The 18,934-nt window shown below is 33.8% G+C and overlaps 3 protein-coding genes across 7 annotated transcripts in view; all 3 read left to right on the plus strand.

Annotated features, from left to right (window-relative positions):
• The first annotated feature begins 99 nt into the window (after nucleotides 1-99).
• Nucleotides 100-2,807, plus strand: LOC132905369 (survival of motor neuron-related-splicing factor 30). The gene is made up of 5 exons (XM_060956591.1): nucleotides 100-274; nucleotides 396-619; nucleotides 1,144-1,293; nucleotides 2,081-2,231; nucleotides 2,306-2,807. Exons 1-5 carry the CDS (start codon nucleotides 236-238, stop codon nucleotides 2,447-2,449), a joined length of 708 nt encoding a protein of 235 aa, XP_060812574.1. The 5' UTR covers nucleotides 100-235; the 3' UTR covers nucleotides 2,450-2,807.
• A 239-nt stretch (nucleotides 2,808-3,046) lies between these two features.
• On the plus strand, nucleotides 3,047-6,899 carry LOC132905367 (solute carrier family 12 member 8). Its single transcript, XM_060956584.1, has 10 exons — nucleotides 3,047-3,759; nucleotides 3,817-3,997; nucleotides 4,078-4,223; nucleotides 4,280-4,511; nucleotides 4,600-4,801; nucleotides 4,878-5,112; nucleotides 5,191-5,511; nucleotides 5,586-5,747; nucleotides 5,817-5,995; nucleotides 6,071-6,899. Exons 1-10 carry the CDS (start codon nucleotides 3,562-3,564, stop codon nucleotides 6,228-6,230), a joined length of 2,016 nt encoding a protein of 671 aa, XP_060812567.1. The 5' UTR covers nucleotides 3,047-3,561; the 3' UTR covers nucleotides 6,231-6,899.
• A 5,531-nt stretch (nucleotides 6,900-12,430) lies between these two features.
• LOC132904862 (cell adhesion molecule Dscam2) overlaps nucleotides 12,431-18,934 on the plus strand; it is a 304,829-nt gene continuing 298,325 nt past the window's right edge. For all 5 annotated transcript variants that reach the window (XM_060955649.1, XM_060955646.1, XM_060955647.1 and 2 more), the window contains exon 1: nucleotides 12,431-12,540. The gene's annotated coding sequence lies outside the window, so the exon portion shown is untranslated. The remainder of the gene's footprint in view (nucleotides 12,541-18,934) is intronic.

Raw genomic sequence — 18,934 nt, forward strand, 5'->3', positions numbered from 1 at the left:
TTTCACAACATTTTGTTATAAAAACGTTAATAATATCTATATTTTTGTAAGCCCTACCATCGACAGTGCCATCTCACGAATTGTTTTGCATTTAAAACGATCGTATACATACATAGAGGGTAGGGTGGTTTGTAGTGTTCGCGTTTACTTGATTTTCTGACAGGAGCATTAGAAAGGGAAAAAAACAGCTGTTGGACGTTATTTTTATCTTTGTTAAGATATTGTTGATCCTACCATGGATGATTTACAAAATTATAAGTTACAGCTTCAACAGGTACGGCTTTTGTTTTTTGTTTAACCTAACAAGAACGATGGGATGGCGAGTCCATTTTTAGCGATTCCTTCCTTGTTTACGACACTAGACGTTTAATGAATTTTGTGTTTTACCGTTTTAGGTGGAAGCGGCGCTTACTACGGACCCTACTAATGAAGAACTCTTGAAATTGAAAATTGATCTTGAGGAAGTAATAGAGCTGACACATGATTTAATTAAATCACAACAGCAGGAAAAAAGGCAAGCCAATGGCATGGATGCTAAAGATCCTATTTTACTTGCAGTTTTGGCCAATAAGTGGAAGGTTGGTGATCAATGCATGGCACCCTGGAGCGAGGATGGCAAGTAAGTAATTGCATATATCTTTTTGATAAATTAGCAATTATCTACAGTGGCTTTATGAATGTAATTTAAAGAATGGAACATAGATAGAAATTTGTTTTACCTCTTAAATGTCATAACTATATTGTAGACTTGTTTGCAATTATAGAAAATTTGGAAGTATAGAATTGCACAGAATGCATATAAGGTGCAAAAATATATAAAGTATCCAAAATATAACGCTTCTTATAATATTTGATAGGTAAAACAATTTTGCACAAAGGTTCTACCTTTTAAATATATTCTGAAATATATAAAATAGTATAAAAATTCGTAGTTCAATCATAAGAAATACTACACTTTAGGTATTTCTTATATTTGTATGTATCATATGCATTCTGTGTATTTTTGCTTAAAATTTCTCATAAATGCATACAAATCTATAGTTTAGTAATAAGAAACAATAATCATAATTATATTGGTAAAATTCGAAACCAATCTGAAAATATATGTACAATATCTTTTATTATTTCATTTACTTTTTTTAGATACTATGAGGCAACCATAGATGCAATAAGTGAAGATGGTGTTGTCAATATAACATTTAACGAATATAAAAACACAGATGTCACAATGCTTAGTCAATTAAAATCTGTAGCTAAAAGGCCAGCGTCAGATTGGGCAGATCAAAAGTCAAAGTGAGTTAACAATTATTTATTAACTTTATTTATTCATTATTAACATGATCTCCTCTTTACAATTTTGAGCACATATCAGCTTTTTTTAAGAACATTGTGGGATAAGTTTTACAAGAAATTATGATTACTAATAGCTCATTTTTCTCCTTATTCCTTTATCCCCAATTGGCTACAATATTCACTCCACTGTTTGGTCTGCTTCGATCTGAAATTCCGTTATTGTTCATTTGTCTTTTGGTGTCGCTCTGTTCGTGTACATCGCCGGAACCCAGGAAAAGGTAACAAGAAATAATAGATTTTTGTTGGAATATTTTTTTATTTTTCTTACATACACATACACACACATACACAAATACTATTACACATGATTTTAAATAGTATATTAGTTTGAATTTCAGTATAATAATAATGTTTTTAGGACAAAGTAATAAAGAGTTTTATGACAGTGAAATTTAAGATAATATGTAATATTAATAATTGTAAGTAAATTTTTAGCTGTATTTACATTAATCTGCATTAATAAGTTTCTAGGTGAATTAAAATTATTTCTATTTTATCATTATTCTTATAGAGATGGAACGATTTATTAGACTTTATATTTCATTAAGTAGTAGTAACCACTTATTTTTTTTTACATATAATTCATTTTACAATAATCAATATTGCTAGAATTCATTACAGAATTCATTATTCATATTTTCTATTTTTAGCCAGAAATGTTATATGGAAACTTCATGGTAGAATTATCACTAGTTGTTTCATGAATGACAAGTTTATTAATTTTCAGAAAAATGCAAGCTGCTGCAGTAGCAGGTTCAGATCCTAACAAACAGAGAGAATATTTAAAAAAAAAGAAACAGAGGAAACTTCAGCGATTTAAGGAACTCGAAGAAGAGCGCGAAATGGAGAAAAACAAATGGCTAGCATTTACAAATAAAGTATTTTTCATTTTTCAAATCGTTACTAAATTTCTTAATTATTAATTATTAATATAATATGTTTTTTAACGCAGTCTTCTAAGAAAGGTGTGATTAAAAAAAGTATATTTGCAACGCCAGAAAATGTAAATGGTCGAGTTGGAATCGGCACGTGTGGAGTAAGCGGTCGAGAAATGACTAAGTTCAGTAATGGTGAAAAATGGAGAAGAGGAGCATGAATACTATTGTAAATATGCAATTTATAATAATTCGTGAGATAGAACTATTGATTATTGTTATTATTCCGATAAATTTAAATTTCGAGGAAATTGAACAACTGTATGTTTTGTGTTATGAGAATGTTTCCGAGTGTGTGAATTGAAGAGAGTGTTTAGCGGTATTTGTAGATTGTGCGTAACCATTATGTTACAAATGGATAATGACCTCAAATAAATCCGGAAAGTATTTGGATTTTCTACCTTTATGAAGTGAATGGTTGTTGTGAATGAGTGTATTTCTAGATTAATACATATATGTGGGTATGACTTTGATTGTAACCTGTAATGGATACGAATAAATGTATATTTTAAAGTCAGACTATGCAATAATGTCCAAAATGTTTTATTAAACCCATTAACAGAACAAGATTATTTTACTTATATAATTAACTTTTATTTATATGGAATTTTATATTCGTTACCTGATTGTTAAATAAATGATTCTGTATTCTAGAAAGAATGATATACATATTTATTTAAATATGAATATTCGATCTAGTAGCGTCAGCGTCATAGTGCGTTATAGAGATGAACTAATCACTATGGTATATATTTATAGTTGATACCGTTAGAAAGATAAAAAATGGTCGTTTTATCGTGGAACAACACGTCACCAGTATATATTGGTGATATATTTGAAGAGACAAAACTAACATAAGAGCTTGATAAATTTGAAAAGATGAATGTATTAAATTACTACGTTATTGTGAAGGCCTATGATAACTATCGTTTTGTTTAAAGCTCCTAAATCGAGCTCTAACCTATTTTAATAAAAATCGTCAGTAAACACTAAGTACATTTGACGTTTTCGTTATGACAATAAAATAATTCGATGTTTATATTATTCAAGTTAGATCGGTTGTTAAAAATTGTCCTTTCAAGGCATCAAATAAAATGTATTTTAACAAATAACGTAGACATGATTCTTAGGGAAAAACTTTTTATGTGCTTATCAGTTTATTATCTAAAATCTTCAGAAAATCGGAATTGATCGAAGACAAGAAGACTGATTCAACTGTTAAACATAAGTAATTGTTATATAAAATAAATATTTTATTTGTATAAAAGAAGATATGGAGTCAAACGAAAGAAATCAATTGTCAAATGGAGATACCACAAATAATAGGGATATCGATTGGTCTAGATATGGATTGCATAATAATGCAGAGTCTCAAAGAAATAATGAAGCACAAAGACATAATAGAGAATATGAAGAACTTGGTCCTGAAATGTATCAAACCGGAGCAAATGAATTGTTTGCGCAAGAATATGTAAGTGGTTAAGATAAGAGTATTTATCATTATATTCTTAAACTTCCTGCCTTTCAGAGTGCTGATCCTTGGTGGAAATCAAACTTTTTCATTTCTCAACCTGTATTATTTGGAACTTGGGATGGGGTTTTTACGTCCTGTCTAATTAATATTTTTGGAGTTATTGTCTTTTTGAGATCTGGGTGGATAGTAGGCCAAGTTGGTGTTCTTAATGCTGTTTTAATAATTTTGTGTACAGGTAATAACAATTGTATTTATATATCAGTAATGATTAGATTTGAACATTTGAAGAATTTTAATATTTCATCATTATTTTAGTATGTATCGCATTAGTGACTGTATTATCTGCTGTGGGAATATGTGAAAGATGTCGCGTAGAGAGTGGTGGAGTTTACTTTTTACTATCACATGTGTTAGGATCAAGATTTGGTGGATCTATTGGATTACTATATTGTTTTGGACAGGTGGGACAATTTGTATAACAATAATATTTAGAACATTACTTTAAAACCTTTTGTAGGCGGTGGGCTGTGCTCTAAATGTTCTAGGGTTTGGAGAATCTATGGCTGGTCTTGTGGGTTTAGAATCTACATGGGCAGAACGTGGTTTTGCTTGTACTGCTGTTATCTTGTTATCTGTTATTAATATTGCTGGTGTCAAGTGGGTCATAAAACTCCAATTTATTCTATTATTAATTCTATTGCTTGCTGGTGTAGACTTTATGGTTGGAAGTTTTACTCATGTGAATGTTGGTAAGAGAAATGGTCTATAGTTCATATTTTTATTGAAACTTCTGACAAGTGTATAATTTTGTATATATGTTGTATGAATTTATTATAGAGGCAGGTTTTGAAGGATGGTTATCAGGAAATTTAAAAAATAATACTTTTACCAACTATCAGGATGGATATAATTGGTTTACAGTTTTTGGTGTATTCTTTCCCACAGTAACTGGCGTTTTAGCTGGTATTAATATGAGTGGAGATTTAAAACATCCATCTACCGATATTCCTAATGGAACATTGGCAGCTGTAGGGACTGGGTAAAAATCATAATTCAAAATTAAGTGTGTCATACCCATTGCAAGAACTTAATCATAATTTTGTATTTAATTTCAGAACCTTTTTGTATTTATGTTTCTCATTATTTCTTGCGGCAACTTGTACTCGAAAGGCACTACTTACGAACTTTATGATTGCATCAACAGTATCAGCGATTTCAGTATTGCTATTGGCAGGTCTTTATGTGTCATCATTTAGCAGTTGTTTGGGTGCAATGTATGGTACACCTCGAGTTCTTCAATCTATCGCTAGTCAAAACGTAATACCAGGAATCAGTTGTTTGCAAAGAGGGGTGAGCATGATTTTACAATTATACATTTTTTCTATTATCACGTGTGGTTATAACCATAAAATAATTATTACATTTTAGAAAGGACCAAACAAGGTACCCGTGTATGCAATGTTAGTCGTTGCCATCGTCACATTGACTTTCATTATTACTGGTCAAATTAACACACTTGCGCCAATTGTTACTATGCCTTTTCTCTTGACATATGCGTGCTTGGATTATGCATATTTCGCCCTTGCACAAACATTCGATATTCAACTGTCTCGTGAACAAAGATTTCGAACACAGTCTCCGACGTTTGATCACGATTATGACTCTGCAAGTAGAAATAATTCAATAACCGATATCGATAATGATCTCGATAACTTATTTCCTGAACGAATACGACATAAAAATCTTATCGTAAGTACAGGTAAATGTTTCATTAATTATTGTACGAAGAACAAAATAGAAAATATTGTATTTATCATTTTCAGAGAAATCCTAGCCTTTCTGAAAATAATATGTATATAGATTCTTCTCCAAGTATCGATGAAAATGCTAGCAGTACAGATAATTCAGAACGAAAAATTCATATCCATAATAAACTGGGAAATTGGTATAGTCCTTTGTGTAATAGATGGTTTTCATTATTAGGGGTAAATCTTTTTTTATACATCATCAAACTTATGATTTAAGTATAATTATAACGTGAATTTCTTTTGCAGTGTCTTATAAAAATACTCATCATGTTTCTTGTTCATTGGGGTTATGCTATTGCCAATATTGTTGTTGTTTTCCTTGTTTGGAGTTATATTGGTCATGCTAATCCTGCAGTTAAACCAGGTGTATCGTCCGAATTTAAATTGCTTAAATGGCTGAAAACGTCGCTATTGAGAATAATGGGGTAATTTTTAACACTATTGTAATATTCTTTTGACGAAACCATAATAATAAAAGAGGTATTGTTTACAAATTTCAGAAGAAAAGTTTATGATTACGAACAAATTGTGGTTACACCTGTGCATCCTGGTGTAGAAACTTGTTCGACTCAATTAAACGAGGAAAATGAAGACTTTGCTGGAAGAAGAAGATACCATCAAACAGCCACAGTCACAGGGCAATATGTCAATGTTGACTAGATATTGCACCTAGCAGGATTTTAGGGAAAAGTATTCAGTGGAAATTGGACATGAGTCATTTGAAAAAGGAATTGTATAGGAATCATATTATCGTCGCATTTTAAAATAGGACGAAACGGAAAGAGAAGCGTTGCTTTAACGCCTGCAACGTTATTGACCGCACAAAACTAGTCTAGCTAGGAATTAAGAACATTTCATATCTTAAATACAAGGAATTTTTTATAAAAATGTCACGTGATAGCCTTAACAGCACTAGTAATCGAATAAGGAACAAGCACAAAATATGCCATTCCGAGCAACTGAGTAAAAGGACTATTTATATCAGTTTACTCGATGTATGTACATTAAACGGTTGAAATGCAATACTGCCAGAAGCATTTCTGAAATGGAGGGTCCATATATTCAGTGAATTATTTTAGGAACTATTTCTTGTGACGTGAGATTATTTATTCTTTATAGTCTTTATAATTTGGAATAAAATCATAATATTTTATGTATCATATGAAGGTATGAAGAAAACGATGCTGGATATCAAATCATTTATATTAAATACTTTGTAAATATGTAGTGATAACATATTTATATGCTATTTAACATTTTTATAAATGTCGCTACATAAATAAGTATGTTACTAATAAAATATACATACATATAGATCAATAATCAAAATATGAATCTTTATTTTTTGTCCCATTTTCTCTTTTTTAAATGGATATGATGTGTAAAGAACATAGTATTGTATTATTGAATTATAAAATAGTTTGGGTTTAAAGAAATTGAAATGACAAATAAAATGTGCTATTAATTTTAAATTTTTGTAAACGTACTACTCTAATCCATTGTACGTATACAATTAATATTGGCGGGATTTTATATTTTGCAAATTACATTATATTTACAAATTTTTTTGCCATTATGTTGTCATATATAAAATTATATTAATATATTTGACCACATATAAACGAAACAAAACAGTATTTACTAGAAATAATTGTTTGAATTCCACTACTTATTAAATTTTAATTAAAATGGACTTCCGGCTTGACATTGAATTGACTTGCATTATGCTTGCAAAAATAGAAGTGTTCGAAAGTTCGAGCAGAGTGTTTGATTATCTTGTGTTAATTATTTATGTAATTTTACTTAATTAAATATAAAATGTGTGTTCTTAATTATTTATTACTTTATCTTTTCATAGTATTAGAGTCAGTACGCGTCATATTATACGCGAATATAGTTTCTATATTCGTCCTTAAACTTGTAAATTCGTGATCTGTAGTTTGACGATGTAATGATATCGCGTGTGAAAATTTTCAAACTGAAAATATGAATTGCATCTGCAGTTTATTTCTGCACAAACAGGTAAAAATCTTGATATTGTCAACAATATTCAAATTTACAAATAGGATTTATTTATAAACAATTTTATCTTCTAACATTTTCAGAGTTTACGTTCGAGTTCTACTATATATATATATATATATATAACTACTACAGTACACCGAAACGACTTTATGCTACCTTCTCTTGTGGTGATATACGTCATACGTAAGTCTGTAAAATACATTTTCAACATTTTTATCATTTTTACCATTTTAAAACCAAATCAAGTCTATTTTTATATTATCATTAGATATTCAAATTCCAGATAAAATCCCTTTAATAATATATCATATAACATAATATTCATGTAGAATATTAAAATAAATTAATCAAATATTTCTTGACAAAAGAAGGGAAAAAATAGTCGCTCCCTCGTCGCATGATATTCATCAATTAATATCGTGTATTCGAGGGAGTATATCTTTTACCGTAATTTTATAAAAATCGTCCAATTTAATCCGATTGACCGTTTTCAAATTACGAGTGTAATTCACACTTTATTGTTTATTCATGAGCATCCTCTGACCAGGGATTACGTTTCACTTATGCTTGCGCATGTACATCGGGCTATTAATCGCTCCAGATTCAGTAAGTACCGACAACCGGTTAAACTCGCGGCGAGAGCTTCGGAAGCTAGGAGGTTGGTGGTGATCTCGCGGCCAACCGCGATGGTTAACCCTCCTCCGCACGGCAGCCTCTTAGGTGGTTGTGTTAAAATCCTCCACGGCGTCAGAATGCGAGATAATTAGTAACACTATGTGAACCTGTATTTCTAATAACTGATTTTGACCATCGAAAATATTATATAGTGTTATTAATTTCCTAAGTATTGTTGAAGGTGTAAAGCATCTAATCCTTAACTGGTACAATTCTTTAATATTGCACTAGTGATGTTTTGTGAAGCTACTAAATATTTAGGACAATGTTTAAACACGTATAACATTACATTTTACCACAATTAGCATTTGTCTAGGTTTCTTCGTTGAAGATTAGAAACTACATTAGGTGCACTCAACTTTAAACTATTAACTTGTGCTGGAGTATTAATTATTGCAATATCTGAAGAACTGTTTTACGAGTAAGCAATAAATAATTCAAAGATATAAAAATACATACGTTCAATATATATATTGAAATTGATATTCTTATAAAAAAACAATGTACGAAGTTTACAGTTTAAAGTGATAGGGTAATTGAGTTACTTAATCCATTCGCGAAGGATATCAGGACAAAATAATACATATATCCTTGATTAAATAGATATTACATAAAAAGTGATTTCCTACACTTTTCTCAAGGACCATAAATAAAAACTTATGGATATAATCTAATAAATATCTCAATATTTTTACTTCGATCGCAATTTCAGTCTCTTCAAAGAAACATTAGGTTACTCTTCTACAGTGAAACCAGCTTATTGCAACATTTCCTCGTAGCAAGATAAGTGGACTATAATTACGATAAATTTGGACTCTTTTCACATATTATACAAGACATTTTCGATCGTGTGCACATAGGAAAAACTTGTATTACGACACGACGCGTATGATATTCCTCTGCTCGACAAGTATTACCGGAAATTTATTCAAAGAGGACATTGCATATACATCGAGAGGGCAAGGTTCACATAAACGGGTCGTTTTATACGAGTGCCGGTGGAAAAGCGAAAGGGCGAGTTCTTAACAAGTTGCAGAAACAGGAAGCCTTTTGCTGAAGTAAAAAGTTTTCACCGACTTGGGACTCTGGCAAATCTGCAACCGGTGAAAACCGTCGACTTTCTCGGGCAGATCCGATTCCCTTCCCCATTGAAAAACCGCTTTTCAAAAATTTTTAATCCAAGGTTCAACGATCTGCGGATCATCTCCTGGAGCTACCTCACCCTGACAATACTTTTCATCTTTAGATATCTATCTTGGACTTGTGATTGAATTGCGAATATCTCGATTCTGAGAGAATAGGAATCTTTTAAGCGTAACAGCAAAAAAGATTGTTCTTCTTGGGATTGATTTAATCTCTCCGTGATAGATCTTTCTTTCTATATATAATAATAATATAATAATAATATGAATGGAAGGTTTCCAATCTTTTTATAAATGCGTATCGCTAGAATCAAATTTTAAAAATTACAGTACCTCCAAGAAAGATATATTTCTCAAGTTACTGTTTTTTAATTTCAAGTTACTGTTATATATTCTTTTATTTCATTTCTCTCGTTTCTTCTAGAATCGAGACGATCGTGCACGTTAGTATTAAAAACAAACTTTTAGGGGATAAGATTTTATAGTATTATAGTATCGCATAGTATTATTATTTAATATAGTTATAAAGCGTAGCTTTTAAAATAGGATATGTAGTTTCATTTATCATGAAACCGTAAATCTCGATAGACTTTAATAATATTAGAAAAATTAAAACAATGTATAGGAATCTTCCTAAAGGTTATAACTTTTATTTGATTTTGAAACGTACTGCTTCGATAGTCTCTCTAAAATGATAAACTGTTTTAGTGTATTTAAGTATTTTACATGTTTTCTTTTTTAATTTTGGATAGTTGGAATTATTCGAAGACATAGATCAACGATTACAATCTATGAATTTTAGCGTACTTTGTTTGCTGATGTTCTATATATCTCGTTCGATTCTTATTCGAAGTTGCAAGAGAATTAATCGAACGAAAAATCTACATATTTGACGTGCAGATAGGTGAGGAGCTTAACGTAATTGAACAAAAACAAGCAGCATTTGAATAATAACATGGCAGTTTATGTAGAGGCTTTGTTTATACACACACATACGGTATATTATACATCTCACATTCCACCTATCGTCCAATCACTACATGCCCATTTTTCTTCGAATCTTCCAAATTTCTCGAAAAATTTGTCTTAAAAACTATCTTTAAAAGTAGAAGAAATAATGCAATCGATCGAATATTTTCTTACAAGTAATTTTCTTACAATTTATAGAATCGTATAATGCAACCCTTACACTTACGCTCATTTATCGTTCAACCCCGCTTTTCTTTGGATCTTCCAAATTTCCTCTCAAAAGTTTGAAAAGAACTCATCTCCTACAACTCATTCAACTTTCTCTCATCCAGTATATTCCATCACAACTTATACAATCGTACGATCCCCTCACACTCACCTATTATTTCACTGCCATATACCTCGTCTGTCTTCGAATTTGTCAAATTTTCCACAAAAAAGTCTTTGGAGAACTAACTTATCTTGAAAGACAAAGCCCAGCATAGTGTAAGACATCCAATTCTCCTTTGCACAATCAGTACCATGACATAATCGATGATTCAATCATCATACCGAAAATATTTTGCCTTTCTTCAAATCTTTCAAATCTTCCAAATATCTCAACAAATCCCAATAAACCTCAACCATAATCAACACTTTGGCAACAAACAAGGCCGAGCACGTTGCAACTCCTTGAATTTTTTCTCACCCAATATATTGCAGCGTAATTTGTACGATCATACAATCGACTCGAAAGCTACTACATAACACTTGCGATTCAATCATTACACCCGATATACTTCATCTTTCTGCAAATCTGCTAGATCCTCCAAATCCTCGAAAACTTCAAGCATAACCAACCTTTCGAACGAAAGCAATCTTCGTATTCACGTACGTATCATTAAACCCTCGTATATCCCGAGTTTTTCTTCGAATTTCCCAATTTTCCGCCAAGAACTCTAAGAATTTGAAAACAGTCAACCCTTATTTTTAAAAAGAAAATTCAGCACTGTAACTATAGCTGCAGCCCATACAATTCTCTCTCACTCGACATATTCAAACATAACTTCCAACTACGATCACCTAATCGTTTGCAAGCTACTACATGCCACTTACGTTTCAATCATCACGCCCCGTATACTTCGCCCCATATACTTTCTTTCAAACCTGTTAGATCCTCCAAATATACAAAAAATCCTCGAAAACTTCAAGCATAACCAACCTTTCGAACGAAAGCAATCTTCGTATTCACGTACGTATCATTAAACCCTCGTATATCCCGAGTTTTTCTTCGAATTTCCCAATTTTCTTCCAAGAACTCTAAGAATTTGAAAACAGCCAACCCTTATTTTTAAAAAGAAAATTCAGCACTGTAACTATAGCAGCCCATACAATTCTCTCTCACTCGACATATTCAAACATAACTTCCAACTACGATCACCTAATCGTTTGCAAGCTACTACATGCCACTTACGTTTCAATCATCATGCCCCATATACTTCCGCCCATATACTTTCTTTCAAACCTGTTAGATGAAGAAAACTTCAACCATAAGCAACCTTGCAAACAAGACCCACTGCAATACTATTGTACAATCCGAGGCTCGCACTCGTCTGCGTACCATTGAACCCTCGTGTAGCTACCTTAGTTTCTCTTCGAATCTTCGAATCTTCCTCCAAAAATCCGAAGAGAGCCAACCTTTATCTTTAAAAACAAAAGCCACGACCCATCCAATTCTTTCTCATCCGGCGCACACCGCCACAACCCGGTACGATCAGAGCACCCTACCCCCGCGTATCCTCTTGAGATAAGAAGAAACTACTTCATCTCGTCCGGCGGCTTCTGTCGGGCGACTAGGTGTCAGGCCGACAGGATGGATAGGGGGATGGTACCGTAGGTGGAGGCGTACGGTGACGTCGGGTGACGGTTTCGAGTGGCGGCTAGGCGGGAGGGTTAAAAAGGGTGGTTGTTCGTCGACTCCGAGCGTCGAGCGGGGTGTCTGGTGGGGCGCAGAGGACGCACGGTGGGGCAAGGGGAGGCGGGGGTTGCCGGTGTTCGCCGGTGTGGGATCCTAGTCGGATGTCGGATCCGCGGTGGAAACTTCAGTACGCGATCAACCACCGACGTGTGTTTACGGTCGGAGCTCCAGCGGAAGCTGCGAGGCCTGGCTGCTGCGGGGGGTGAGAAATCTTTTGCTTCACACCTTTTTAATTCTGTTCAAAACAGCTCGGCCTTTTAACACGTTCATCGGTCATTCTCATCACCATCGTTGCACTTTAATTTCGGACACGTTGTTATAAAATTTGGCATAAGTTTGACAAGTTTGATCGTTTCTCAGTACACACGTATGAGCTAAGTGTTAGATGTAGGCAAAATGATTTCTGTTTTTTGGACTTGTGAGAGTGAATGGTGGCATTCTCATTTTGGATACACTGTCGTATTTCGGAGAAAGGTTTCCTATCCTTCGAACAGTTGCAGGAAAAAGTTTGGTCAGTTTCTAAATGATATTATCCAGATGGTTTAGCTCTGGTTGGGATTTCTGGATTTTTGCTTTTTTCGCAGTCGTGAGAGTGATTGGTGAGTTGATATGGGTAAAGAAGGTAATGAATGGTGGAACGCGTAGAATCTGTTCGGAGGACACGTGGTCGTGGGCTTACGTGCGAGCTTGCCTCGCGTTTAACGAGCTGCTCGTTAAAGCAGCCTTCGAACTGCGAATTTCACTGATGCCTACTACGTTCGTTCCCGATATGTGTTCCGGTTTGCCTGATGACGAAACTGATTCGTCGAGTGCAGAGTGAGTCAAGATGCACGTTCCGGCTGGGAACAGTGAATAATTGGTTGGAACGTGGGTGTATCTGCTTCAAGTCCGTATGTGAACGTTTAATTGTTGGATCTTTGGTCGATTCATTCGTGTTAATTGAGAATTTTTAATGTAAAAATTGGATCGTTGACTTTTGAGAAAAATCAACGCGTAAATTGTTGTTATTACGATTGCGGGATAACATTATTGTTATTATAATATTGTTAGGATTGTTATAGAATACATAGCAATATAAGGGTTGTTTAATCGGCGCAGATTTACCACGTGCATTTCGTGCGTTCTTCTTAAACTTCGCCTGATCCTATTACTTTATTTATTCATTCATTTGTCAGCTGTTTTCTGATTTATTATCCTGTATTTGGGTTGTCGAAATTATATTATCGGCTCGTTATTCCGTTTGTAGATATTTTTTCATTCACAAGACATCTTTCTTATATTTTGGTGACTAATTAATTTCGTCCGTTTCTTAATTTTGTTTTTAATTAAAATGAAGTAGAATATCAGGATTAACTAGAGTGGTTAAGTAGAGTAAAGAAGATTGTATTAAACGAAAAGTGAATATCATTGGTTTCAACGAGTAGTTTTCATAAATCTGAAACAAGAACGCTAAGAAACTCATTCTGCACTTGGTCCATTTAAAGTTAAAACTTCTACACGAAACCATCGAATACACTTTCAACGTGGAAAGTACAAGTTCATCCTGTTTATGCACATCCCTGTCACTTTTTATTCTTACGAGAAAACTTTTCGGGAAGTTGCTGCAAAGTTATGAAGTTCAGTGGCTGTTCAGGGTCAAGGCGTCGATATCGAGAATCCAGACGTCGTTCCACCGCTACCTTAACGATATTAAGTGTTACAGAATCTCGAAATTTTGTCGTGAAATCCTCGTTGTGCGATACACGGTGACTAGGAAAAATATTTCAATATCATATTATATGAAAATATTATTTTATTTGGATTGTGCGAAATTTCGAAATGTTTTCTACACACACAGTTTTTACGAGCCATTGCATGTAATTAAAAAGTTATTATCGATTATCTCATTTTATACTGAAACATATTTTATTATCAAACCAGATGATACTTTAGAGTTCGTTTCTTTTCTATAAAATATAACTTCAAAAATATATAATATGCTGATATATTGTTGCAATGCGACTGTAAACAATCAATTTAAAGAAGTAAAATATTACTCGTCGGTTGTTCTTTTTATGATAAATACGAGTCAATTAGTGTCATGAGGATAGCACGAGTTTAGTAGGAAAATCTTCAGCGGCAGTTTCATATCATCGATCTTCATCCGGTAACGTCAGCGTGCACTATTTTTGGCGAGAATTTCCCGGAGAAAAGTTTGATTCCAATCTGTCATTTGGAACGAAGGAAATAGGTCAACTGAACTGTTTTCAAGAGGCTGTCTCTCGCGTGAAAATTCGCAGTACGTGGTAATCGTTTGAGGCTCTCGTGGAAAAGGGAGGATACGAGGGGTGGTAGAAAAAAAGAAGAAAAAAATACGATGAAATCACGCCTCCATTCGAGAATCGACTTCTTTTCAATTTGAAACTCGACCGTGAACGAGCTCTCTGCGAGAAGATATTTAACATTTTCATGAATTCTCCGATAATTGTCGCTACGAACGAGTGGTTGAAAGTCAAATCGAGTTTCTATTGTATGAAAATATCCAGCTTCATAATGTAATATACATCAAGTTGATTTGAATGAAGTTTTTCTCAGATATTGATTTATATCGATCGAGAAAGAGTAGAAGACTTTGTACTTTAATCCTATGGGGGTTGTAGTCCACTATCGAGATAGCTACAATGGCTGTGGAAGAAGTATTATTATTATGTGCATAAGAAACACGTAACCTTTATTATCCCAGGTTCTGCATGTAGAGGTTTGTTGGTCACTGTACAAGATGATTGATTTGTTCGAATAACGAGACAACTCACCGTTAAAAACCGTCAAGTATATTTAAAATAATAACTAAATAATAAATAATAAATAAATTTATACAGTGTAAATCATTAATAAGATCGCTGATAACTCGTTGATAACTGATAGATACTGAACTCCTTACGATTGCGTCCGTTTATCTATACTGGTCGGGGAAGAGCCGGAAAATTCAAGTTCGTCTTGGTTTGACGGTTGTACGTAGTAGCGACATTGTTTTGCGCGGAGTTTATTTATTATTACATTATGTGTATCCTAACGATATTGCTACTCCGAGACAAAATAACAACATGATTTGAATTATCCTCTAGCTCATGTGCCGCTACATGTATTTCAGTTTTATAGTATCAAATTTTTTTAGTCATATGAGACTACCAAATGAGACTACTATATGACATTTAATACGTTATATTTGTGTCTGATCAGTTTACTAACTAACGTTTTTACGTACGTAAAGACTGTAATAAATACAGTGGTATACTTTAAATACTTTTGTAGCTACTATGCATATATCGTGCAAGTATCGATGCAATATAAATATTGCAGGTTTCATTCCGGTTTCGAAATTCAGTGGTAGTAACATACATTCTAGGCAGGGAAACAATTTTTACGTAACTTCCATGGAAGTTTAAACACTGCAATCAGTCGTATACGATACTTGGGAAGTAAAAAAATTTGAAATACCTTTTACGCCTGTACGTGACGGTTTACGAGCATTTTATGGGATGCTACGCCGCGAATAAACTTCTTATAGCTCGAAATAAAAACGGTCCCGGTATACGTATTTTTTTTTTATCTTTTTTTACGAGAAATTCCAAAAACCATTCTCCCTATGCTGGGAGCTCGCTAAGCTGGAATTTCTGAATTATTGATCCGTCGTATCCTGTATGAACGGGATCCAGTAAAATATTCCATAAAATGGAAATGTACTCGTCTCTTAATCTTCCATCAAGGGAAAATCATTCGAAGTTTCCAGCGATAGGATTTGTTTAAATTCTACTTCACAGTCTACAGTTTTTTTCTCAGTTTTTCGAGTCTAGTTAATTAGAGTCTGAAAAAGATCCTTGTTTTCTTTTATAGTAAATATTCTTAAGATCTTACGGCTGTACTTTTTAGCATAAAACATTTAATATCGTGATAATTATCTTTTTAACTAACGCTATACATTTTTTCCGCTATATGCTAAGGAATGTATGAAAGTATTAAAAAGATATTGTTTATTCGTAGATAATAATTTGCAGAGGATAACTGCAATATTTTAAGGTAGACGAAAGATCTCTTAAACGTACAACGACCAAGAAAAAAATAGTTTCCAATAAGAGAAAAGGGATAAAAAATCTTGAAACGTTTCATAGTTCCAAGCGATAGGAAACATATAAAACATTCAAAGATAAAAAATCTCGAAACAACAGGGCTTGAAGAGAAAATGTTTAAGGGGTTAATGAATGAACAAACTTAAAACAAAAACCGAAAAGAATAGAAAAATAAATGTTATGAATTCCCAAATTAAAAAAAATAGGCTAGATAATTTCACGATGAATATTGATTTCGATTTTGATTTTAAAGAGGATACTTTCACATAGAAATTACTAGGAAAGTCACAAAGGATAAACAAATAAGATCTATTGCTTGTTTTTGAATAGCATAATTTGTCACGATCGATTAATACCAAAGCTACTCATTATGATACACGTTGAATAATTATGGGACTTCTATAGGGATCCTTCTCGATCATTTCGTATATAGATAGATTTTGCTATTGAGTAAATTTTTTAAATTACAAAACCCAAAATAGTATCCTTATTTATCACGAATTATACTCTTTATTCAATTAAATTCCCAATCTTCTCCATTTCTTCTTCGCTCTTCGCTCAAAAATTCCACATCTTCTTGATTTTCTTCTCCCATAAACCCATCTGAAAAATTACCAACCTTTTCTATCTTCCTTTTACTCTTCGCTTAAAGAATTCTCAATTTCCTTTCATTTTTCGTTCGCTACTCGAATATTCGAAAGATCCCCGATCTTCTTCATTTTCTCTTCGCTCTTCGTTCACGAAATTTCAAATCCTCCTTCTTTCTTCACTCCTCACCGAGACGATCTTCTTCTAATTCACGCAAGTCGATACTTGCGCTACCAAAATTCAGTTTCAGTGTCAAGGTGGCCGGTGATCAGATTGAGGTGGTTAAGGATTGGGCGGTTCGGGTGAGGGGAGGGCTGGGCGAACGCAGTAGCATTCGAAACTCCTTCGGGTAAGAACGCGAGGAACGCGGGTGGCCACGGGATGTGCAGTATCGCGGTGGTGGTGCCGGTTTGCGGTGGAACACACGTAACCAACACCAACGTTGCCGTTGGAGTGGCGTAAAAGTGGTGGTGACGTGGCCGTATCGTAGTGGTAGTAACACCGGTAGTAGTAGTAGTAGTAATAGTAGTAGTAGTAATAGTAGTAGTACGATAGTGGGTACAACGGTATGTCTGGCGAGTTCATGAATGAGCGACCACTTCGCTTTCGCGCGAACGCTAATGGGCTTCCTTTCTCGCGCGCCGAACCGCCCCTCGTGTTTTTGTTACGCCGCCGGTCCCGAGCACCTGTTACCAGGATAACGAATCGCCCTTTCGATGATGCTCGGTGACGATGCTGCGTACAACCGACGATTAATTCTTTTTTTTCTTTTTTTTCGAAGGATAGCACTGTTCGCGTGTTTTCATCGGCTTTGGAGAACTTGGGCGAATAAATAGGTACAATAATAAATGTAGAAAAATACCGAGAGAATTAATTGTCCTGGTTCTTAACTAAGTCTATTTTTCACGAATAATTAACCGATGATGCACGTAGTCTCGTTGGTGTAAAGAATTGAAATTCGTGATAATGCGATGAAAATTCTATTTAGAAGGTTAAATCCGCGCAATAATATTAAACTTGATAAATTTTAAATTAGTTTTTCTTGGTGTAGAAGCTAGTGGAGAGATAGAACAGTTAAGAACTAGGACCATGACTCGCTTACTCGTGACGAGATGTATTTTAATTGCCGATAAGAATTATGCGAGGTGATGAACAATGATCGTTCAATGATTGAATAGCTAAAACTTATTACTCGTTGATTTTATAAGAAGATAATAAGTACTGTTCTTGGACCATTGGCTTCTCTGTAATTTATATGTTTCATTAACATTTACGCACTGTTATCCAGATATTTATGAACAGTAGTGTATTTTCGGCGCGTGCTCGTAATTTTTTGGCAAGGGTGACACGCGGCGGTCTGCACAAGATTTATGGATGCTTTGTTCTGCACGATGTAGCATGGATTTAGGGGTAGTTTCGATTGAGTTCTTGTGCTGTGGATGTCACAGGGAAAGTATAAAATTTGATACGCCTACAATTACTCATAAACGTCTGTTTAGCCTATCAAAAGGTTGTATTTATTCAATTGAAATGTTATAAAATAGTATTGCAAAGTAGTTTAGTACGTTTTAGAACGACTAAATGCGTTTTACTATTATTTTATGTGTCAAGAGAGAAATGCGTAAATGTAATATATTATACATATACGCCGTATCTAGATAGTAATGGCGTTTTTATTTGATCTACTTTGTGAGTAGTTGACGTATACATTTATGCGAAATGTTTAATGAAAGCGTCGAATCTGAGTTAGTGAAAAAACAAGGCGAGTTTTTCCGTTTGAAGCTCTAAATAATTCAAGACATCAGGAACGCTTTCGCAACGTTTTAATCTCCTCTGAGCCCGGTTCTCTTCGCGTATATGTATTCTTTTTTCCACTTTACATCGTTTACCTGGTTGCACAGT

This window comes from Bombus pascuorum, chromosome 3 (assembly GCF_905332965.1).
Source record: "Bombus pascuorum chromosome 3, iyBomPasc1.1, whole genome shotgun sequence".
Classification (NCBI taxonomy): Eukaryota; Metazoa; Arthropoda; class Insecta; order Hymenoptera; family Apidae; genus Bombus; species Bombus pascuorum.